We start from the raw sequence: 24,281 nt of genomic DNA, 5'->3' as shown, positions 1-24,281 counted from the left end.
GTATGTAACCTGTACAAATGACTTACTTTATACACAATGAACGTGTCTGGTGGAAACCAGTGTCATCATGTCATGCCAATGAAATGTTATTGCCAATATCTTTGCAACGCCCACCGACGAGCGATGTGTTGTGCCTTTCAACAAGGGTTAGAGAGGGAACGCACCAGAAAGATGGCCTCCCAGGCCATCCAGCGGATTGGCAGCAGTGTCCTGCCCTCGATCTTGTAGTAGTCGTTGGCGTACACGCCTCTGCTCATGCCGAAGTCGGATATCTTCACCATGTGCCCGCGACCGACCAGACAGTTTCTGCAACGCCCCAAGCGAGGTTATGAATGAGGCGTCACAATCGCGCACAGGCCACCCGCCTGGACAGATACCGCCAACGCCACGACCTGAAATAACAATCTCGCAGTTATCCGAGGACCCGGGGAAGACACACACAATGGGCTAGGCCGGGCCGATGCGAGGAGCCCGGCGGCATATACGACGAGGCGCGGACAATGCGCGGAGCAGACCCGCCGCCAGCTGAGCGCCCCCGTCTCCCTTTGTGGCGCACGTCGACAGGCTCGCGCCCCATTCTCGGCCAAGTCCATCGAGAGCTCTTCAGCGCTGCATTGTCCGTCGTCGGGCCTTCTTCCCAATCGCTGGGGTATCACTGAACTGCCGGCGCCCACAGAGCGTGAAGAATGCACCCGCCGCCAACAAAGGTGTCCCGAACGGCCGCCGTCATCGCCGCTGACATATGAGGCCGCGACAAAGCGGCGTTCGATGAGCGTTTGGCGCTGAGGCGCCACGACGGCAGCCGAAAGGGCGGCGTTTTTAGCGCGACGCGTTTGCGATCGAGATGAGTGTGTGGGGGACGGGGACGGTGGCGGTTAGGCGCTGCCGGGAGGGGAAGGGGACGGTCAGGCAGCGAACGACGGCCTCGTGTTGCCTGTCGCGACGAGCGCTGCTGTCTGAGCGGCGGGCGGTAAATGCGGACGTGTTTCCTTTGGATCGCACACGTGTAACGCCAAGCGACGAGGTGACTTCGCTCTGCCGGGCTTCCATGCCTAGCTGGCTTAATCAGCTTCCGGACCTGGAATTCAGTTGCAACTGCCGAGCAGCAGGCCTGGAGAATAGTGTCTTTTTACTTCAGCGTTTGGCTGTAAATCCCACGCCCAAAGTAATGAGACGTCCGAGGCACGGGGGACGTGAATCTTCAGCGGGGTGAGGAACAACACCATTATCGCGGTCGTAAGCGTCATACCAGGAATCTTTACGGTCCACATCGCCAAGATCGCCCACCCCTTTCAGACCGTTCTCCGTATCGGAGGTGATTGCTTCTGAAACGCAGTAATACGATTCTGCAGTTACATATGATTTCCATTAGGACGTTTCCTCCTTAGAACGAGACTGATTATTGGCAATTTCCTGCAGGCGCCGAAATGGTTCCAGCAGTTGCAGTGACGTTGGTCTGAGGGATGCGACTGGAGCCGCAGAAATAAGCACCGGCGGGGAAGAAAAGACTCTCGAGGGGAAGGCTTTGCGCCCAGCTCAACCCAGCGACCAACCAGGCATTCGCAGAGATCCGGTCAAACTATTGCTAAAGATGTCAAAGACCCGAATAAATGGCTCATAGCACACTTCAATCAATAACTACAGAAGTTCTGCTCGCCGGCCGGCCAACAAAACTCGGCACAGACCACGCTACCCCCTCCCCTCTCCCAGCACCCTACCATCTCAAGCCCCCTGCGTCTGCTGAACGATGCCGTCATGGTGGAAGAGAGCCACGCTCGCAGCAGATACGCAACATTTGGCGGCTTCCCACCACCCGGCCCTACAACTGAGCTGCACGCGTGCCAATAACTATCGCCGACTCTTCTTTTCACATCGGGGGCTGGGCTTTAAATGCGCCCGGATCACTCCGGCACAATGCAGAGAAAACGGCAATATTTAACGATTCACTAACCTGTCGTAATGTACCGATCAACGACCATTATACAAAACATTCGTTAATTCGTTATGGTTGGCGTGACAGAGGCCGGTGCTCTTAACACTAGGCACTGGAATTAACCAGCAATGAACTTAACTAGATCGCATGTTCCCATCCAATGAACGCAGTCGTGAATGCATGTGGTACATGTTTACCAGCGATCAAACTTCCCATTATGTGTTTATGCAAGCGCAGTTCATACTATTGGCCAATCTAGGCCACTCGTCAGTAAACTGGTCCGCACTGAATGCAAACAAACTACAGCTAGCAAAACTACAGCAATCAATACATGACGCTACAAACATACAACAACGGTCCCAGATGCCCATCCCTCTGAAAAATGCACTAAGCCCCGAGGCAAAGACCGAGAGCAGTGCAATACGTTTCTGTGCGATCCTGTAATCGCAGGGTGCGCGCAGGGGCGGTCAGATTTCGTCGAGGGTGCGCGAGACAAAGCTCCGATGGCCTCCGCTAGCGCTAATCGCCGCCCGCCACGTGGCAGCGTCACATTAGCCGCATCAATCCGAGGCCCGATCAGCCGGTAATCGCAGGTGTCCGGTGTCCCTACCGCATTAACGGAAACACTAGCCGATGGAGGCTGGCATCGATCACGGTTTGACGGCGCCTTCGGACGGCGGCGAAACACGCCGCGAGCCGACCCCGGCTGACCCCAGCTGACCCGGCCCGCGGCGGGGAGAGAGCGCCGCCCGCTCGGGAGAGATCTCCGCTAAACGGTGCGGCATCGGGGGCAGAGGTCAACCGTCCCCTGTGTTAACCGCAGTTGCAAGAGCCATAATCAGCGGCGTTCGTGGCTGCACACTCACGACAGCCGCCGGCGGGGAGTCGCGGGGCAGTGTAGCAACGGGGGGCCGCGTCGCGTGCCCGCCGGACGCTAGCCGGCCGGCCAGTTTACACCGCTGCTCGGGCCGACTGCAGCGGGTCATTAGCGTCGGCCGGCGCCGGCCGGCGAGGGCTCGCGTGCGGCGCGGGTCAGGGGTCAGACGGGGCGCGCGGCCAGCCCCGGCCGGTCAGCCCGGCCGGCGCCATTCATTCGGCTCCGGGGTGCCCGGTCTCCGCAGGCGCCAAGCTCAGCATAGCGAGCCAAGTGATGCTACGGCGAGTTCGTGCGATTGGACACCGCCGCTGGGAAACTGTATATCTGGTTTCGCAGTCATTCAACGGTATTAATTGGCTTCATGTCGGCAAGGCGTCAGAGGCTCCCAATCCTGCAACAATTTCACAATTTGGCTGTAGCCGTATAGCACACCTTGCACGCAAGGGAAACATCTATTTGAACTTCGATTCTGTGATGTTCCTTGCAAAATAAATGAACCAGGGCTGTGGTGCGATACTTTCAACTTGTCTGCCTCATGCTTTCTCTATCTACTCAGGGCATTAAATACCATGACTATACTAAAAACCAGACCGCAAGTCAGTCACGCGAACTGTCAATAAAGGGCCAGGTTAAGTTTAGTGCTTGTTCAGTGGGTAATTAATGATCACGCAAACACGCCTGGTCGTTAATGGGCTAATGGAGGAGGGGTTAGTGTATTTCAGTGCGCTCACAGAGCTGAGGCGCTCACAAACTAACCTCCAGTGAACATCTCACACAGTCTTCGCATACCGTCTGCTCACTGTGCGCAACTAGGCATTTAGAGGTATCTATATCTATGGAGTATTTATACCTATGGAGTATCTATATCTATGGAGTATCTGTATCTATGGAGTATACCTCAGACAGGTCAACTGCCAACAACATAGAAGACACTCCGATTAACATGAAGACCATCTGCCCCTAAGCGAGCCGTAACTTATTGTGAATCCATCAAAAAAGTAAGCGGACATGGTGCATCAGCGCCCAAACCGCGACAAAGCCATCGGCCCAAGAAGCCGTTCGTACCAAGGTGCTCCTCAGCTGTCGAACCGCCCATCTCTCGGACCCACAGACTTTGTGGTGCGCAGACATCGACAGCATATTCCTCATCAGCCACGAGAGCAACAAAGCCCCCGGGTCAAAGCGAGAATAATAACGGCCCTCTCATCAGCTCATCGAGACAAAAGAGCCCTCCGACGCAGACTTCCACGCGTCTCTATGCATATCTCACCAGGCTCTTGAGCTGCATTCAAAACTCATCTGCACACGAGCCAGCGCGTGTTCCATAGACCACCCGCGAGTTCCCCGCCCCTCTCCCTGAGATTGCCCCAAGCCACCCACTCGCCAAAACCGCACGGCATTCCGAAAACCCAGCCATAGGCGCGAGGGCTTCAGGGCTGGAGGACAAACAACCACGGTCGAAGTATATGTGCGGTAGCTTATAGAAGCATGGGAGACGCATTACCCCCAGAGCGTGACAGTTGAGCGAATCAAAGACGAGTTTCATTGGTCTCGGCCTAGCCCCGTGGCGGCGCCGCCGTTGGCACCGCCGTTCAGCGGTGTCCAGGCGGCGTCTGTGGCGGCAAGACGTGCAATTACGTTGGCGACAACAGTCAGTACAGATGAATAGAGCGGATACGGGCGGGCGGCAGTGCTCATTTGCCAACCGCCACCCCATTGATCGTCGATACCCCATCTGCATGCGCTCCCGCCGCGTCGGCTTCGGCGGGGTGCCGTCGGCGCCGACGGCGGCCGACGAACGCCGATACAATCGCGAAGGTGAGGGGAGGCGTGGGGAGGGGCCGGACAAACGGTGCGGTGACGCGCATTAGAGCGTGGCGGCGCGACGCTGGGGAGCGCCGCCGAAGCCGGCTCGATATGAACCGCCGGCGTATGCTGGAGCCGTCGCGAACTGACGCAAAAACTCGACGGGTGGCTGGTGCGTCGGCGATCGGGGTGGGGTGGCGGCGCGGGCCGTGGGGACCGTCGTCACAACGCCGCTCGGAGCGACGCGGATCCGGAAGTTTCCAGTGCGAGGGGTCCCAAATGGCGGCGGCAGATAAGGTTGCGTCGTTTTCGCCGTAAGTGTGGCGGCTCACGCCGCACGGAACCCATTAGCGGCATACCTACCGGGCCGCGGTAGGGTTAACATGGCTCGGCGCGCCCCGACACGCCGTTGGACTCACCCGCGCCGGGGACGGCCGGGCGTGCCGGCGGCGTGGGCGCCAGAGGCCCGCGGTTCATCGCGGACACACTCACATGTCATGCGGCACAGTATATCGCGCTCGATCTGCCCTCGACGCCAAGGCCGTCCATCACGGCCTCGCGAGGCACAGTCACGTCAGAGCGATAATAACCAGCGCATCGATGGATTCTTTTCAGACGTATGTGGCCGTTCAGGTTTTCGGTCCGGTGTCAAGTACATCTGCACCGTCAGCCTGGCAACCGCCAGCCAATCAGCGCGGCAGGGATTTGCTGGTGAGCCACAGGAAGCGAGGCACAGCACTGGGGATGGCTCCACAACAGTGACGGGCGCATGCCTTGCGCTTAGAGACATCCCATGGCACGTTCACAAATGCTTGTCGATTATGCTGCATATGCAACAACCTCCACTGATGCAACAAGTGGTTAGCCGAGAGTTTGTTAAGTTTAACGCCTGGTGGTAGATACTGACGAGGATCGTTAAGGACAAATCGTAAGCCAATTCCTGGTGGATGGCAAAAATGCAACGTTAGAAGTCAAGTGAAAGCTGGATTTTTGAGCAATTTCCCACTAGTACCATTGTTCAGTTTGTAAACCCTGTTGAAAGAAGCGAAACGTCAGCGCCACTTTGTTCGCTCAGGCTGTTCTGTTACTTGTCAGAGCGCTTTTTACAACAAATGATCGATATCTGGTGGAAATTCCTTACCTCGTAGCCAAGTCCCGATGCACGAAGTTTAGGGATTCCAGATATTTCATACCGGACGATATCTGAGTGGCCATATAAATCAGGCTTCCGTAGCTGCAACGAAGGACAAAAATATCATCAAAAACGCCGCGCATACACAGATTGAGTTTCTGACCATAAATCATGATAAACAGCAAGGAAACGACGGTGATATATGTGGCCATTACTGACATTGAGAGCCCTAGTAGACCAAGGAGGAGAGATGGATGGACGACAAAGAAGAAGGAGTGGCAGAGGATTCGAGCAATAAGAGAAGAGGAGAGAGGGACTGTGGGGGATGGAAAGCCACCAGAAGGAAATAACATAAGAACGAGTACAGGGAAAACCGAAATATATTCAAAGGAGGAAGACAGCAAAATAGGGCGGTGGACAGACCAAGACACGGTGAAGCGAGAGGGGCATAATCGCGTGAGCTGAAGGAGGCGGTCGACCATCCCGATCCCAGATCATCCCGCCCTGCGACAACACTCGATGACGGCTCTCCCACGCCTCGCTCACGCTGGCGCCATTGGACGTCCCAGCGCCAACAGGACCGGGCGCGGCCGCGGCTCGGTGGCGGCCCACACCCTCCAGGGCCTCGCCATCCGATACCCAGCACACGGGCGGCGCTGTTTGCCGTGGTAACAGCGAGCGGGCCGGACGCCTGGAAGAGGCAGCCAACCCTTCCACCGGTCAATAGCGGCACAGGCGGCAACAATGGGACCGGTAATGTGAGGACGGCACGCCGGCCGCGCGCGGCGCATCAACCGACGAGAGACGGGCCGCTAGAGGCCGGCCGGATCTACCAGCAGGGACTGCAGGCTCCCGCTGCGAAAATGCGCCGCGTGGCGGGCTCTCTAAACCCAACGGGCGGGCGACCGGTGTGGTCAATCGTTTTTGCCGCGTGTTTTGCGGCGCTGGGCGACGGCGATGTGACTGATACAGGGTCCGGAGATGTGTGGACGTGTGGGCATGTGCGCTAGATCAGATGTGCTGGGTGTGCGCGTGGCGGGCTGCGGGGTGAAAATATCATATCAGGGAGCGGAAAGCATCGCACACCCTTCCCATTGATCACCGCCATGCGATGGGACGGTGCAAATGGCAGCCGAACAAGTGTGCGTGGTTGCGGTAATGGTTGTGTCTGTGTTAATGACGCGATGCTTTTGTTGTGCATAGCCAAAAGAAGCGAACACCTAAGTTCATGACATCAAATCCCGTGAGCTACGTCGCTAACACATCGCGTTCCCGTCGCGTGACCTCAAAAAGAGGGTCGTCATGGGGTCACCCAACATGCTCTCAACCCAGATGTCCTCTCAGACCACGCTCCTTTCACCGGGAACAGGTTGGTTTGAAGTTCTAAACCTAAGCCTAGGCCTTTCGTCCTACATCGAGCCCTCTGCCAGGGGCGCACAGGGTGGTCTTACCTAAGTACTTTGCCGGAGGCGTGCAGGGCCGTCTCCGCCACGTGCTGCTGCAGGTACTGGTTGAGGTCGCCATGCTCCATATACTCGACCACCACGCAGAGGGGCTCCTCGCGCGTGCACAGGCCCAGCACGCGCACGATGTTCGGGTCTTGCAGGCGGGCCAGGGTGCGCGCCTCCCGCTCAAAGTCCGCCCTGCCGGCAGGCCGGCGCGCAGTCAGTGCGAGTCAACACGACCGGCGCGGCTCGGGCCCAGCTCGGGCCCGGCTTAGGCTACAAGCCGAGCGGCGAGCGGTCATGTCAGGTCAGGTCAGGACCTCACAGCTCACGAGCGCGGCTGGCGCACGGTCCACTCTGAAAACGATCGGTACGGGGCGCGGCCGGGACACGCTGCGCGAGCATTCAAAGCGCGGATCGACGTCGTTACATGTTTTTGTACGTTGCTCTGCAGTTTAAGCAGCTTCTTTGACTCAACGTGCGGACTTCAACACCCAAAGTTCGTCTCCGGAAAAAACCATCGCCGCGAACTCCTAAGTGGGTGGTGGGGAGGGGGGGGGGAGTGCGAGCGCCCCGGCTCAAGTCCCCGGGCGGAAAGCGGCCGCCGGCGGGCCCGTCCATTGATCACCTCAGGTGGCCATGTCACGCCTGCCCAGATCAATACGCCGGCGGCCGTCTCCGCGCGCCCGAGCCCGGGGACCGGTCGCGCCAGCCCCCCTCCACCCCCGCCCCCAGCTTACAGCGCGGGGCCGTGGTGTGTGTGGTCCCGAGCGGCGTTTTTAGTGGAAGTAGCAGTGGCGTTGTGCAAGATGTTCTGGCGGTACGGAGGGCGCCAATTTCGCGTCTTCGCGACCGGAAAGTTAGAATAGAATGGAAACACAAATCTCGGAAAATTACGCCCTTGCATGTCAAAAATCGTAAAGGAAAGCACATGCCCACGTGACTCCACTTAAATACGTCCTGGGCAGCATTAAGCCGAAAACCACAGCCGCTCGGCCCAGCGCCTCCAGCGGAGTTCGTTACGCTCCCTGACGGCTGTCCCGGCCGTCACGCTCGCACCGGGCCGCCGCCGGCACGTGATCTGGGCGCGCCACTCCTGCGGACGTAGATGGCTCTTCCGGTGACGCGCCGCCGCCGGTGCGCCTTTGATGTCACGTGTGTTGATTACCCGAGACGCCGCCGTCCGGGCGACTTTGAATTCGCGCCGCTACAAGGGACGGCCGCGACATCAAAGACATCAAAACGTGCCGGCGACCACACAGCGCCGGCGGCGGCGGCGGCACCGCAGCCGCTGAGAGGGCAGGGGAAGGTGATGTGTGTTAACGTCGCGCGCCTCTCTGTAGTCAGGAGAGTAAACACGTTTGCAGTGCTCCTGGAGAGTTCGGCTATCCTAACGCAGGTCAAATCTGCTTTTCAGTCATTTCGAGGGTGAAAAGCCGGCTGCCTTCAGTACTCTGCGGTTCGGACCCCGCTGGCCACAGTGAGGGTCGTGTCAAGTTTGCATAGGTTGCTGTTCGCAATGATGGTATGAACAGCTATTAGGACTGCTACTGGTTCGAGGAGCTCCAGAGGACTGTTCGCTCGAAGCCCTTCCCAACGGCGTTTCGCTCGCAGCAATAGGGCGCCTTCCAAGCGGTGAAATCCCAATTTCTATGGGACGCAACTTGACGAAGCGCCTGATTGGCTGTCACCGAAACTGATAGATTGCAGGAAGATTCAGGCGAACGACAACAAGAGCCAAAGCGAAAGGGCACTTCCAGTTACTGGGTATTGATCAAAGCCCCGAGAAAGCGATTCGGAAAACATCTCGCGTCGTAAGCCGGAAAATATGTAACGTCCTGTGGCCGCTGCGTAGCATGATGCATATTTTGAATACAAGCATAGTGACAATACAACGCGGCAAGAAGGAAATAGAGCAAAAAAACATATGTTTTGATGGCAGGTTCAAAGCACAACATTCTACTCCTGTCCCCTTTATTTTCACAAAAATGACTCCACGGCTTGATGGAAAAAATCTTCCCAGGCTTAGAAACAAGGACGTTCACGACTCAGCATCTTTTTTACATAAGAATGTATGAATGATGATTTAGCTCACCCCGCTTGAGCATGAGAGGTTGCTCAGTATTTTTTTTTTTTCGTTCACCCCAAAGCAAATATGTTCCGGCGCTGTATCGCGTCATGAGAGTTGTGACGGTGCGTCATTACGCTAGCTATGCTGCTAACGGTAGCCCAAGGTATCGGTTTCCAAGCAAACATACTCATGCTCACATCAAACGCTGTAATATGCCAAGAACACAGGAATGCATTGCACCGCAGTCATGGTAATCGAGCACGTCGGGCGCGTCGCCATCGCCAAGTCAAGTCAACATTGCCAGGCAACGGGGTTTGTGGAAACAAGCCAGGAAGCGATCCCTTGAGGGTAGTTGACGAATACCGTATTACGCGGGGCGAAACGGCGCAGACGGTGTCCCAGGGGTCACTTACCTTTTACTTGGTCTGCTGGCGTGTATTGGGGTGCAATTGGGCGGGATACCGCTGTGCTCTGGATATTATGGGCATTCCCTTCCATATACCTAATTGCGTCGACCGTTGTATACGTCAGACAAAGACACGATGGTCGCAAGGCCCACGCGGCTTTAAGTGCTGACCATGCTTTGTGACCAGGCCTGTGCTCCCCCACCCCACTAGCATAAGGACTTGTTCAAAGATCAATAAACAGGGACAACACGCGCCAGGAATACTCCACAGCTTCTCCTGAAGAGCAGGCTGGCCTGGGTGCCAGCGCAGGCCCACAAGGAAACACCCGCTGGGACAACCCCACGGCCCCGCCTGAGGAGCAGGCTGGCTCGGGTGCCAGCGTAGGTCTTCAAGGAAACACCCGCTGGGACAACCCCACAGCCCGCCTGAAGACCGGTCGGGCCGGAGATGCCGGCGTCGGCTCATGGCGTCGTACCTGGCCGCCTGGGAGGTGCCGGGCCGCAGCGTCTTGACGGCCACCAGGCTGCGACAGCCGGGCCCAATGACGTCCGGCACCACGTCGCTGCCGCCCTCGATGTGACAAGGTGCACCTGTGCGGCCCGGTCCCGCGTCACCACCCTGAGCCGGCGACAGAGCCCCGCGGCGCCGGCCGGGCTTCGGTGCGTCACAGGGGCAGCCGCTGGGATTTGAGGCGACGGTGGGAGTGGGTTCGGACGGGTTTTTAGAGCGCTGGGTTTAGATGCAAGGCGGCACACGTGGGTGGAAGTGATTACAATTCTGGTATGGGTAACCGGCGTACTTTGTTCAGGCTGATGGTTTGGTTCCAAGGCGAACGAGGCGCGCTGGCACCTCTTCGCATTGTCTGGGTTATCAAGTTGTAAATTTATGCGCCTTGGAGGATTTAAATGGATCACCTGCAGCGGCTTGGAGAAGGGTCGGGGCACTTTGTTTTCGCGGAACGAAGATAAAGCGATGCCAGCGCGTCACAGACAATCGAAATCTACAGCCCCAGCGGCACACGAACAACGGCTTGCAACAGCAGTTACAGTCCCTCGCCGATGAAGTACGACAACTGCGCGAAATGGCGCACGCTGGGTTTGCCATCCGCGCCGAACTTATACGGTGGTAACAAGAGGGCACCCAGTGGGAGACCGATACGCAACGGAACGAGGCAATTTATATCTGAATAGGACTCCCGGCGCGAGCGCCACCGCCACCCGCAGAGACGAACCGGCACCGAGAACAAATGGAACACCAGAAATTACCTCGCCGAACTGACCCTCGCCCAGTTTTTCGTAGAGCTTCAGCTGATGGCGCGGGATCTGCGGAATTTCAACGTCGTCCATCGGTCCGTTTTCTTCCGACAAGAAGTTCGTTGGCTGGAAATGGGAAGAAGAGAATGGACTCAAGGTAAAAAGTCTCGAAAGCATTAATCTGGTAACCATCAAGCACTGAGCGGTGAACAGCTGTGAATAGCGAAAACATAATCACTTTTCAAAAGAATGAGACTACCAAACCAAACCAAGAAACAGTGGCCTAACATGATTACTATGAAATGCGTTATGGCTAAGTACGTTATCGAATGCTATGGTCCCCGGGATATGTGTGAAGGCGTCAGCAATTTCAAGTCTGTCTTAGTCACATTCAGGTAAAGCGAGGATCAATGAACACAACTCATGCACTGAATTTGTTTATTCTTCATCAAGCCCAAGGACGGATCGGATGCCTTACGCAGTCAAAGCAATTGTATCTGCCCTCCCCGCCCGCTGCCCTCCCCGCTGCGCCTGCCTCCCCATCCGCTGTTCTCTCCGCTGCGCCTGCCCTGCCCGCCCGCTGCCCTCCCCGCTGCGCCTGCCTCCCCATCCGTTGTCCTCCCCGTTGCGCCTGCCCTTCCCGCCCGCCGTCCTCCCCGCTGCGCCTGCCTCCCCATCCGCTGTTCTCCCCGCTGCGCCTGCCCTTCCCGGTCCGTCCCCGGCCGGCCTCTCTCACCCTGCAGATATCGGTGGCGGCGTAGTGTTGCTCCAGCACGGGGCTGGCGGCGCCGCGCCGCAGCGCCGTCACCGTCTTCGGGCTGTGCTTGGAGCGCGGACTGAGGCTCAGCTGCGGGCTCGCCGGCGGCTCCAGTGCCATCTTGGGCCCGTTGGTCAGCGGCGGCCGCTTGCAGCTCGAGAGCGGGCTGTTGGTGACGGGCGGCAGCGGCGGCGGCGTCGTCATCAGCGGCTCGGCGTAGTCCTGCGACTGGTAGTCTGACAAAAGAAGGAAGAGAAGCGTCACCAAGGGGTCCATCTATAGCGGCAGGTTCGGGCTCAGCAGCCCTGCGGTCGTTGATCTGCCGAGCGAGGTCGGGGCAGCTGTCAGGGGCTTCGATGGTCCTACGCATGGCAGTCGGTCTGGAGAGAGTGAAGTAGTTGTCGGGGGCTCAGATGGTCCTGTGCATGGCAGTCGGTCTGGAGAGAGTGAAGTAGTTGTCAGGGGCTTCGATGGTCCTACACACGGCAGTCGGTCTGGAGAGGAGTGAAGTAGTTGTCGGGGGCTTCGATGGTCCTACGACTGCGAGTTTGTCGAGAGGCAGTGGGACCATCAGCGGTACCTCGGTTGTATTCTCATGAGATTGACGATCTGCGCATAGACAGCGCAGCTTTTCCATTTCCATCGTTCTCGTACTCCACTGTCTCGTGCCTAAAGCGCTGACATTTGAAGCAGTTTCACAATCTGTATTGCTTTCGTTGTGCCGCGACATATGGATGTGGGGTGACCCTCAATCATGAAGGACTGTGATGTCTATATATATATATATATATATATATATATATATATATATATATCTATATATATCTATATCTATATATAAATATTCTGATATATATATATATATATATATATCTTTAAAAATCCCCACGCAGACTCTCTGTGGAGACGCAGTGCATTGTCGTTAAGCTATTCACTCGCGTCTCCGTGCAACAGAAAGGATGTGTCGGTTTACCCCAGTGGAGAAGCACATCGTGTGATCTATTTCAAGGGCTTCGGTACGTGTCGTCCTCCTGAGCACAAGCTCATTACATCAACGGAAACCAAACGCTGACAACTGAGCCATGACACTGTCATATTCACGTATAGTTCTGTAAATCTCGGCGATTTATCGCACGTAGTCACGCTAAACGTCCACTGAGAATATTCCGATTTCGCAGCTTTGAAGGGCATCATTGCCATTACAAAAACATAAAACGAATCTAAAAGAAAGATGGAGATCGTACCTACTTATCACGAGTGATTATAGCGCATCGATAGACAGTAAGTACCTCTTAGTTGCGTGACTAAACCAATATGCCGGGTTTAAGCACATAATTACGATGTTCAGACCCTAATTCGTATGGAACATACAAGACTGACTGACTACAACTGACTCATACAAGACTGCTCTGAGTTTTGCATCTGAATAAGCCACAAAGGTCACGCTAGGCAGTGCGTTACTAAAAACAAAATGTTGACCTAGGTCATTTTAGGTCAATGACCTATTCTGACATATAAGAAATCCATCGAAGATGCAGAGTGCGGTTCCTGCTATCAACAAATTCGAAACGAACACCAGAAACTATCCCATACAACAGGTCCTAGAGTAATAAAAACAGGTTGGTTTTGACCCCGGTCTGACTTTCATACCTGACCTTAGGTCAATGTAATTTGCTCATTCAGTTGTTGTGTTGCCTAAGAAAGCATCTCAAAGGCTTCGTCTAACAATCCGTTGTTGCATCAGATTGGACGATTCCCAGGAAATTGAATTCGCTGAAATCACGGCCTGACTTCGGCCTGCCATACGTCGGTGACCCTAAGAGGTACATCCAATTTTTTATACACCAAGCGATCCGCCATTCAATTTTCTACAGCTATGCAAAAATTGGCGCGGCTGCGCCGCGCCGTTCGGTAATCATTCCGGAAAACCTTCGGGGAGGGGGGGGGGGGGCAATTTGACTTCCCACCCGAGCGCGTATTCAGTTAAAACAACTTTAAAGCAAAATTCCGAAACCGTAGCTAGAGGGCATAACCACATTTAAGCCTAAATTATCATCACACATCATGACCTCGGAACTGGAAAGTAGGTCTCACCAGCGTCATGCGCAGCTGTTGTTGACGTCGTCATGCTATCGACAGACACCATATTTTCCACAATATCGTCGCGGGCAGCGAAGACAAGTCCCAATGTGACTGTACGCTCGCTGCCACGTGCCTCCCAGTGTCGTCTTCTATCGATTTCCCGGGGTGAAGTTAATAAATTTATCCCCGTGCCGGCAGACCAGAAGAAAAGGCGTTTCCACCCTTCGGGGCTTTGTCACCATGGTAACGCCTATAATTGCGCTCGGTCGCGACGGTCGTGGCCATCCATTTATGCGTCGCTTTGGCTCGTTGCCCATTCAAAAGGCAAGTGGATAAGTGGGCGTGAACGCGTGAACACGCATTGATGCATTGCACAGCTAACTGTGCAATGCATAAATAGAGGTGGGGCTCGGCTGTCCTTCGGAAAACCTTGCTCTAAAAAACGCCCACTTCAAGCAGCGCAGAGCATTTCACACAAAGCAAGGCCTTCACCTAAGCGACTCAACCGGCCTCACCGAACCTGACCTGACACGATAAGCGGAGACCAACTCGGCCGTCCGGAGCCGGCGGTGGTCGCCCGGTCCCCGGGGGCCGTTTGTCGGCGGGTCGTTGTCGGCAGGTACGCCCCATCGATGTGGTTGGCACGGCCGCCTGCATCGACCCGGCGCCGGTCGGCGTTTTGGCGGGGGACGCGGGGCAGCACGTGTGGGCGAGGCGGCCGTAAAAGACACCCACTGGCCGCCGAACGGCACGGACCTGCCGTCTGCTGGAGCGTGACGATGGATGGCAGGGGTATTGCAGTTACACATCACGGTTTGCAGGTCAGTCCCCGTACTTTGGCTAAGCGGCAGAGCGAGTCCATGCAGCCGTCTGACTCATGCGCACGTCTTCAATCACGATGATGAGTGCGAGGGCGTAAGGGGTAGCAAACACCGCTGAACAAAGCGACGCAGGTCAAACTTCCATAATAAATAGGTGGAAAGGCATATTGTTTGGAGTTACAAGCGACAGGTGACGGTAGATTGGATCGAAGGCAAAGCGAGGTGGTTTTTACATGCTCGTGGCACGTGAGCACTCGTCAATGTCGCTTTGGTATTCGGCCTTGGGGTCGAAACGCTTCTTCAAGCTGCTGACCACCTGTGTGGTTAGGGCTATGATGACAGGAATGCCCATTTAGTGCGCGCTGAACCTTCCATAATTCGTGGAAGGCTTTCGCAGTCATTTGATGATAGCTGCGTTTTCACTAACGTTGTTCAGTCATTTGATGACAGCCACGTCTTCACTAATGTCGTGTAGCCACTTTATGACAGCCGCGTTTTCACTAACGTCGTGCAATCATTTGAAGACGATTTCGTTTACGTTCTGCTATGTCATCCTCGCACACACTCACCCACGCATTGAAAAGGATAGAACTGAGCGAAAAAAATTGTTAGCCACATTGACATCATCCTAATGCGCTGTTTTTTGTGCTGAGTTTACTTAAAGGGCGTTTTACAGCAATCTTCTTAAAACGACTGTCGTCAGTTTACTGGTTTTGTGCGCAAATACATAACTGAAATGAACGCATTCCTTTAACAAAATGCATGGTACTCGAAGTTGTAAGCAGGCGTGTTTTTCCACGGACGGGAAATGGCCCTAGTCAGGCAAGTATGAGGATACAAAATTGCGAGTAGAGAAACATCTGGCATTGACAAGACTAAAAGCTCTTACCAAAGTCACCATCGGAGTCATTATCGAACAAAACGACTCAGAAAACGAGGTGTGAACAAAATGCGTAACTAAAAACGCTATCATTTGGCAATCGCACTTCCATAACTGATTTGCAACATAACATAACAAAACAACTGATTTTTATCCTTCGCAGCCCAGAAGCACAGCGTCCGATACCGTCTTTGACATACCATCGCAAACATTGACGAACGCCAAGCACAACCCTAGCCTCTCCCCCTTCCACCGTGAGAAGAGCTCAGCAGAGCTGAGTGTTTTCCGGTGCCGGGAGCCGTGCCCCTCCTCGTGAGCACGCTGCGGCCGCCCGTCTCATTGGCATGCATCCCCAGCCACCCCCATTTTCCGCACCGCAGTCCGGGCCCGCTGCATACAACAGTGCCGGCTGAACATTTCAGGTAGCCCGATGGGACAAATTGGACAGCGGGCCGCCGACAGATGAGTTAGTGCCGCGTACACAGACTCATAGTGGTCCGGTGGCGGCGAATTCCGGAGGAGGCGGGCGCAGTTGTCGGTGATATTGGCACAGTTTGACGGCCGGGACGTGTTTGACCCCGCGGCGGCATGGGCTCGCCGCCGCCCGCCACAGCCATACATCAGAAAGGCGACGGCCCATCAAATAGCATGACCCCGTCGGCATGAGGCAAAGGCTGACAACGGACGGCCAGCGCAACCGGAACGGCTTTATTTCTGGATCGTTGCCCACCGTTCTGGGAAAACGGCTCCACAACGTGGACGATATTACCGCACGCCAGTGAGTGAGGGCTGGCGATCCCGTGCATCCACAAACGAGTAAATTTACCGCCCTTCGGTGGACCCAGGATAGATGGGCAGGTGCTTATTACACAAACAAAACGGTGTTCGCACCGGAACACAGAAGACGGCGACCATAATTTAAGCACGTCTTGGTCTGCTATCAACCCAGGAGGCACACCCAAATAAATCGCTATGATGCTCGGTTATCACGCATACCAGCCTATCTCGCCCTGTATAGGTCTTGAGAGTCCTGACGTGAGCAAAACTGTTGCAGCGTGGCGACACCGGGCCTAGAAATACCGTGAATAAACCGGAAGACGTTGTTCTGCAAGCATCTCCCAACTGCATTGAATGGATGGTTGGAAACGTAGCATGCAAGTGCTGAGAAAATGGGGACGGGGTTGAGGGGTAAGCAATCTGGTTTATCTGGACTGAGCTGCTCGATTCCAAATTAAGCATTAGCCAACATATTTCGAGCTCGTTGCCAACAGCACCAACGCATCGACCATAGCAGTGACATTGGATTACTTGGACCGCGGTGGCAGGCAGAACAACCTACTTAAGAAGGGCGAGGGAACAGACACTGAGGAATCCGCACGCAACTGCAGCTGCTGTCCGGTGGCGGTGCTACGGCTCATTCCACCACGCCATCGGAGCGGGCCACTCCAACGTCACAGCTGTCACGCCCCGTCACGCAGTCAAATGACCGATCCGAGCGCGGGTGCCCACGCTCCTGGCGCACGTACCTGCGTAGTGTCCGGGGCTGAGTGGTTCGCCATACTTCTCGCAGATGGCGCTGTACGGGGTACGGTATCCGGACTCGGCGTACTGCTCCCCCAACGCGGTCTGCCGGTGGAGGGGACGGTGCTCGTGACTGAGGGCTGCCGGCCCCGCCGGCCACGTACATGGTACAGTCGAGCGCGCGCCCTGCCTGCGTACGAGACACAGCGTCAATAACGTGATGGTGTTAGAACGCATGGCGCACGACGTTGCGAAGCCACTAAATGTCCTTAATATGTTGAGGTTCTTTCTCAGCTAATGCCAATTGCAGGGGCTGCCAGATTATGGGGATAATTGTGGCCAGTGACGTTATGCTGGTAAATCGAACTGAAGCGAGATTGGTCACTGCGCGAAAGACGCATTTCATCGCTATCAGCTGGATAATCAAACAACTTTTCCAACACCTCTCTAATCACAAACATGCCACTAAAAATAAACTAGAAGTCCTGGCGCCGCTAAACAGGCGTCTGAAATACCCGCCTTCTTCGCCGAAAAACCTCCATCGTCTCACCACCAACTCCGCCAGCACCACAAACCCGTCACCAGCGCCACGCCCTGGCCACCAGCGCACCACCAGCCTCAGCCGCCATCCCCCCGCCGCCGCGCCCAATCCCCGGCCGGCCTCCCCCGACCCCGTCAGTCGTCAGTGGACCGAGCCAGCGGCTGCCGTGGCGCTGCAGTCAGCCCCGGAGCCGCGGCGTGGCCCCGGAGGTCACCTGCCGGCGCTCGCCGACCAGCTGATTTATGTCCGGCACCGCCGCGCTCGGGCCGACCCGGGAATAACAGAGCAGGGGGCGACACGCTGCTTGGACATTCCGGACGGCGCACCGCCGCGGTTCGACGGCCTGATTCCTAACATCAGAAGAACGCATCGTCGCCCGTCCCCCCCCGCCCCGCCAGAAGGGAAGTGGGGGAGGGGGTATTAGGCGGGCGATCGCTCACGCCTGATCAAAGGTCCCGCCGCGATGACCTCGCCGCATCGCCCACGCCCGTAATGGCTCGGTGTGTTTGTTCTCCGCCCCAGGGGTCGGCGCGCCGAGCGGCATCGCTGTCTGCAAGGCGCCCTATCTGTCGGTGGGGGCATGACATCAGGCGGGCTCTATCGCGCCCAGCCCGGCGCCGCCGCCGCCGGGCCGAGTCAAAGGGCGTCGATGACTCGGCCCGCACCGGAAGCCGGCTCGCGGCCGACTCAGCGGCGCGCTGCTCGCTGTTTATTCCGCTCACAGCGACGGACAATGGGACGGGAGCGGGCGCGCTCGAGCCCTGCTATCCGTCATTGGAGCGGCCGACTGACAGTGCCGTCCCGGCACAGGCCCACGTGCCCACATCCGCGAACGCCCCGCATAACGCACGCCACACTAATGGTCGCCGGGGGCATGGGAACCGGCGCTCGTGAAACACGACAAATAGGGCGTGGCGTGTCCGTGGCCAGCCTCGCCATGCGGAGGCGATGCTCTGCCTTCTAACCGCCACCACGAAGACATATTTTGGTACCGTGATCCAACTATTCTAGACGCGTTGAAGGAACAGGGCGTTGATCAATCTGGCATCGCGTAAGGCACGGCGATCGGTTACGGCACGGTTATTGGTGCGGTACGGTGCGGTACTCGGTACGGTGCGGTACGGTGCGGTATGGTGATCGGTACGGTACGGTCACCATGTATGGTAATCAGAGCACGAAACAAAACGCGCATTTCTGCACACCTTGACGCGTGTCCTCTATACTGGAGATTACTCGGCGCATCAGTATGCCTCAGTATGTCGTCCACATCCGCACCATCGGGGTGCACCAGCTTGGTGTACCGGGATGCACCAGCGTCCACGGTGACCCACCTTGGCACCGTCCGGGTGCAGTCGGTCGGCGTACGCGGGAGCCAGCTGACTGACGACCTGGCCGGCCCGCTGGGCGCGCACCCTGTGCACGATATACAGGATGACCAGCACCAGGATCAGGATGACGCTGCTCAGAGCGCCAATCAGGCCGATGTGCTCGTTGGAGAGGCCGTCGCCGTCCGCCGTCGTGCTCGCTGCGAACAGGGGCGCCGGCGGTTAGCAACATGGCGGCGCGCAACGGCGACAGCGCGCCGCCATTGTGCTCAGCTGACCGCGCCCGGCATGGTTAATGCAGGGTGTCTGTGAGTGATCGCGGGACTGCATCACGTCGAGGGAAACAATCGGTCACCTTTGAGGCGGCGGCAGGTGACGCGGGCGGCGCCCCGGGTCGGACCGGCCACCGGACGCGGCCGGTCATTAGCCATGGGAAGTCGTCCGTCAAGTTGTAAAGGTCATCGGCGAGCGGCATTGCTTGGGTCAATGTGGTTTGGGTCATTCTGGGCCGGCTATAAACTACCTGCAGCGGGCCAGTCCTTACAGTAGACATGAAAATCACGGACTACATGCAGTTACGCCCGTAGTCACGCTTTCGTGGAACGGTCCTTTCTCAGGGCATGCCCAAATCAGTGTCAGTTGGAATTTAATATGAGCATTGGTTTAACGCATTTAAACCCCGATTTTAGCAGCGGACCACTTGCCCCACATTCAGTCCGCATCGTGGCACCGAACTGTGCCTTAAGGCGCCCGTAAGCAGCGAACGGCCCAATCGCTAACGAACGGCCCAATCGCAGCGAACGGCCCAATCGCTAACGCAGAACTGTCACGCGCCGGTCAGCTCCTGATCAACGCGAGCAATGGATGCCAGCGTCCCATGGGAATTCCTCCTGATCTCAACAATGTACTAATGACATCTCACAACAGCTAGGCCTTATTTCGCTTTGGTTCGTTCATCTGCATACGCGACAGGCCGTGAGCGTTGTTCTGGCGGTTTTGTCTGCTTTGCAGGTGCTCGGGCCGGGCAGAAGACTCCGGCTTGTTTATGAGAGGGTCGCCTTAGACACGGGCCATCCGAGAGGCCAGATTAAGGCACCAACTGCACGCCCGTCCGAGTTATTCCCCTCTTCATCTCGCATAAGTGCTGGCCACACGCCCGTTTACTCACACATAAACATGGATAATTCGTGGGCGGTACGAGAGACGGCTGCGACGGCGGCCGGCCGGCTCCACCCGCGGCGGAGCCCGCCGCCGGCCGCGCGCGGGCCGCGCCGCCCCGGCCGCCGACCGACAATGCTGCGGGCCAAGCTCGCCACACGGCACGCATAAATCACCTGCAAACGCCCGCCTGCTTAGATCCGGCCGCTTAATCACAGGGCGCCATTCATAATCAACTCCGTAAGTGGGACGAATAAATTGTTTAATTCGGCGCATCATTCAATTAACGTCGGAGGAGCCCGGGATGGCCGCTTTCAACAGGTGCGTCGCTATCCGGGCGCAGTGTCAGGTCAACGCCCTCAGTTCGGCTGTGGGCTGTTCATCGGCATGCCGGCACGTGGTTATTGCCGCTGTGAGTCACTATGTCACTATGTTACTGTGTCACGAACTGCTCATGCCTTAGAAAGAGCATGACGCCTTAAAATCGGCAAGTTAAAAAGCAGTTTGCTGGTACGTAAGCCGTGATAAAAACGAGATCTTAGGTCATGCGCTCTGAGGGAATGCCTGCCATTCGTTGTCGTCCGGTCTGCAAAACGGACTGGGCCAACCGACATTCCAAGAGCAGCTTTTCAACATGAACAGCTCGCGATCAGATGCAATGCTGCCAGTTTTGAGCTCTGTCACCAGCCAACTAGGCCAAAAAGCTAGTAGGACCAAACGACGCGGTAACAAAAGTACCACTATTGCTCACCGCCTCTCGAACGACGCATGTTGAGTCTAAAACTTCTATGAATATACTCAGATGCCAAAGAGTCCCCGGGAAAACAGGAGTAACTCAGGAAGATGAAGATAACTAAAAATGTCACGTTATCTCAGGAATGTTAAAGACACATCAGGGGAGTGTGCAGCAAATTTAATGTACCTAGCTAAAAATCGCTCCCTTAAGCGCTGAAAATAAAAAACTTTCAAAAACTATTTTTCCAAGTTGGATGGGCATGTGTGTTTCAAAGTACACTTTTTCAACCGCACGTGACGCCTAACAATAAAGAATCCCCAGCTCTTAACGTTTTACCCAAGTAGCCGCACCGTAACGCTGCGGCCAAAAGCGTTCCCATATCTGAGTGCTGGTTACACATACTCGCTCTCATATCTGAGAGTGCTCGTCATTCATACTGGCTCTCATAACTGAGAGTGTTCGTTGTACATACTCGCTCTCATAACTGAGAATGTTCGTTACATATACTGCCACATTCGATTCCATTAGTATCCTCGCAAAGGGTTTTTTCGGGTTTAAGCCAAAGCTTTGCAAAATTATTGTGGCGGAAACAGCAAACGACCGGGGGAATACAGAACTGTATCATCACTCAGGAGGAAATAGCGTAACTTTTTGTGTACCCAACGATGAAATGACTTCCCATTACCACATATCCCTCTTACCAAACGGACCTAATGCAGGCACGCTGAACAAATTTGTTTGCTTTCGCAAAAAGCCCATAACAAGCAAAAGCTGAGACCAGAAACGACTGGGTATGCACATGGACAGGCGATGTATCACGTTGACCCTCGAATCGCTCCCAGACCAGACCCAACAGAGACGGGCGTATCGGAGAGCCGACGGTGCGGGGTGAAGAGGACAGCTCTTACGGCGTCGTATCGGAGAACCGACGATGCGGGTGAAGAGGACAGCTCTCACGACGTCGTATCGGAGAACCGACGGTGCGGGTGAGGAGGACAGCTCTCACGACGTCGTATCGGAGAACCGACGGTGCGGACGAGTCGTATCGGAGAAACGACGGTGCGGGTGAAGAGGACGGCTCTCAGGGCGTCGTATCGGAGATCCGCCGGTACGGGTAAAGAGGACGGTAAGGGCGAAGAGGAGGAGTTCTCATATGATTTGCCGTGATTTGCTGGCGTGGGCCTTTGAGAAATGCAAATGTACTACAGTGTTATGATCTTAACACTGTTGCTAGCTGTTTATGATAGTGAGAGATCTTGATTTCACAGGGGAAATATCCGTGAAGTCACGAGACACCCGTTCGTGTATCAAATGCGTGGTTCAGGAGTAAGCTGGAATTGGCTGCTCATGTTATGTCCATGGTGATTACTAAAAAGGACGCATCACATATAATGCTGGTTGGTCTCAGCGCAGCAAATCGGTGAGAGGCATAGGCTGACCCGGACGGCGAGGCACGTCCCGCGTCGGCTGTCCCGGACGGCGAGACACGTCCTGCATCGGCTGACCCGGGACAGCGAGACTTCCCGCATCGGCTGACCCGGACGGCGCGACTTCCCGCATCGGCTGACCCGGACGGCGAGACTTCCCGCATCGGCTGGCCGAACAGCGAGACTTCCCGCATCGGCTGACCCGGACGGCGAGACTTCCCGCATCGGCTGACCCGGGCGGCGAGACTTCCCGCATCGGCTGACCCGGACGGCGAGACTTCTCGCATCGGCTGACCCGGACGGCGAGACTTCCCGCATCGGCTGACCCGGACGGCAAGACTTCCCACATCGGCTGACCCGGACGGCGCGACTTACCGTATCGGCTGACCCGAACAACGAGACATTTTACGCGTCGGCTGACCCGGACGGCGAGACACGTCCCGCATCGGCTGACCCGGACGGCGAGACCTATCACGCATCGGCTGACCCGGACGGCGAGACACCTCCCGCATCGGCTGACCCGGACGGCGAGACCTCTCACGCATCGGCTGACCCGGACGGCGAGACACGTCCCACGTCGGCTGACCCGGACGACAAGACACGTCCCGCGTCGGCTGACCCGGACGGCGAGACACGTCCCGCATCGGCTGACCCGGACGGCGAGACCCATCACGTATCGGCTGGCCCGGACGGCGAGACACGTCCGCGTCGGCTGACCCGAACGGCGAGACACGTCCCGCGTCGGCTGACCCGGACGGCGAGACACGTCCCGCGGTCTCGCCCCGCGTCGGCTGACCCGGACGGCGAGACACGTCCGCGTCGGCTTCCTGCCACACAGCGGCCGTCGGCTGACGTGTCCAGAAGACGAGACGGCCGCCATTCAGGGCCTAACGCTGCCGTCAGTCAGCCGCCGGCCGCCGCCATTGTGTGGGCGCCTCTGCGACGATGCCGGCCGAAAATGGAGCCGCTTCGACAGCCTCGGATATCACGTCAGGCAACACGCAGTGCTGCGCGTCACCGTGCCGCTGAAGCTACTCTTCGGGGTGGCGGTGGTTGTGGGGTGGGGGTGTTTATGATGGCGATTTTGCCTTTTCGCAGACGACGCGAAGGTGTTCCGTGAAGGAGGTCGCAGAAGCTCAAGAGGGGCGTCTTACTTTCCGCTGATTTCGGGCATGTTTCCTATGGGAGATTTAACGAGTGCGCTAGCTGGAAGGTGAAAACGCGAAGACAAGCTGGGGACAACTGCTTGCGTACTGAAGGCGTCGTACAGGAGTTAGTTGGAGTTAATTGCACATGCAATGCTTGAACCGATTTCCATTACAAGTTAAGCCCTTCAGACTGAGTGAATTTCGGAATTCGTGACTCTGCAATCGAACAGAGTGTAGCTGATTCGATACAAGAAAACTTCGCGATGAAAGTTGAGACGTATAGCTTTGGCAGACGCATCCATTCCGCTGAAAACATTTAACGGCATATTAGAATCAACCCAGACGGAGGATGCATCAAAAATATGAAAAACAACACTCCATCTCCCGAAAAAATGGTGAAAGCAAACAGAGGCACGCGTCAAGGAGATCAATGCTCGACACGCGAAGCCAAACGACAGGCCGTCTGCCTCCGGGGAGAAAGCGACGGTGGTGGACAATACATCGGCAGACTGGGAACTCATCTGGCGGCGCGTTGAAAAGAAACATGCACGAGCTTCCAGCTGTCGGCGGCCGGCTGAAGGGCACACAGAGGTCAGGTGGAGAGCCCTTTCTAATCGGTGGCGCCCCGTGGTGGCACTGTTGTTATCATCGCCGGACGGCCATTTCTTTCATTGCTGAATGAGTGCTCCTGCGGCTGCAGCTATTTCGCTCGGCGCCATCGATCAATTAAGCACCGCCACCGACAATTGAAATATCATGGACGATGACGAGGCTCTCGGCGCGGCGGAGTGGAGAGCATAGCGTGCGGAGGCGCCGCGTGCTGCGGAAAAGGGCCGCATCATCCGCGCCAGGTAGGTTCTTCTTATCCAAACTAATTGAAACGTCTGCGGGCAGGCCTAACTAACGAGGCCGCTACTTGAGTCAGTTGCTGTGACGCAATTTATCACCACTACGAGCCAAA

General features: G+C 56.4%; 1 protein-coding gene and 1 pseudogene across 1 annotated transcript in view; both read right to left on the bottom strand.

Annotated features, from left to right (window-relative positions):
* LOC119102670 (discoidin domain-containing receptor 2-like) overlaps positions 1-10,530 on the bottom strand; it is a 68,252-nt gene extending 57,722 nt beyond the window's left edge. The window contains exons 1-5 of the mRNA XM_037226129.1: positions 10,521-10,530; positions 10,147-10,261; positions 7,200-7,391; positions 5,758-5,850; positions 165-306 (exon numbers count right to left, since the gene is read on the bottom strand). Coding sequence (XP_037082024.1) covers positions 165-306; positions 5,758-5,850; positions 7,200-7,391; positions 10,147-10,261; positions 10,521-10,530 — 552 coding nt within the window. The remainder of the gene's footprint in view (positions 1-164; positions 307-5,757; positions 5,851-7,199; positions 7,392-10,146; positions 10,262-10,520) is intronic.
* Positions 10,531-10,713: 183 nt separating this feature from the next.
* LOC119102669 (epithelial discoidin domain-containing receptor 1-like) overlaps positions 10,714-24,281 on the bottom strand; it is a 49,062-nt pseudogene continuing 35,494 nt past the window's right edge.

This window comes from Pollicipes pollicipes, unplaced genomic scaffold (assembly GCF_011947565.3).
Source record: "Pollicipes pollicipes isolate AB1234 unplaced genomic scaffold, Ppol_2.1 Scaffold_5724;HRSCAF=6776_pilon_pilon_pilon, whole genome shotgun sequence".
Taxonomy (NCBI): domain Eukaryota; kingdom Metazoa; phylum Arthropoda; class Thecostraca; order Pollicipedomorpha; family Pollicipedidae; genus Pollicipes; species Pollicipes pollicipes.
Note: the sequence above shows the minus strand (reverse complement) of the source record. Positions and strands in the feature narration are given on the sequence as shown.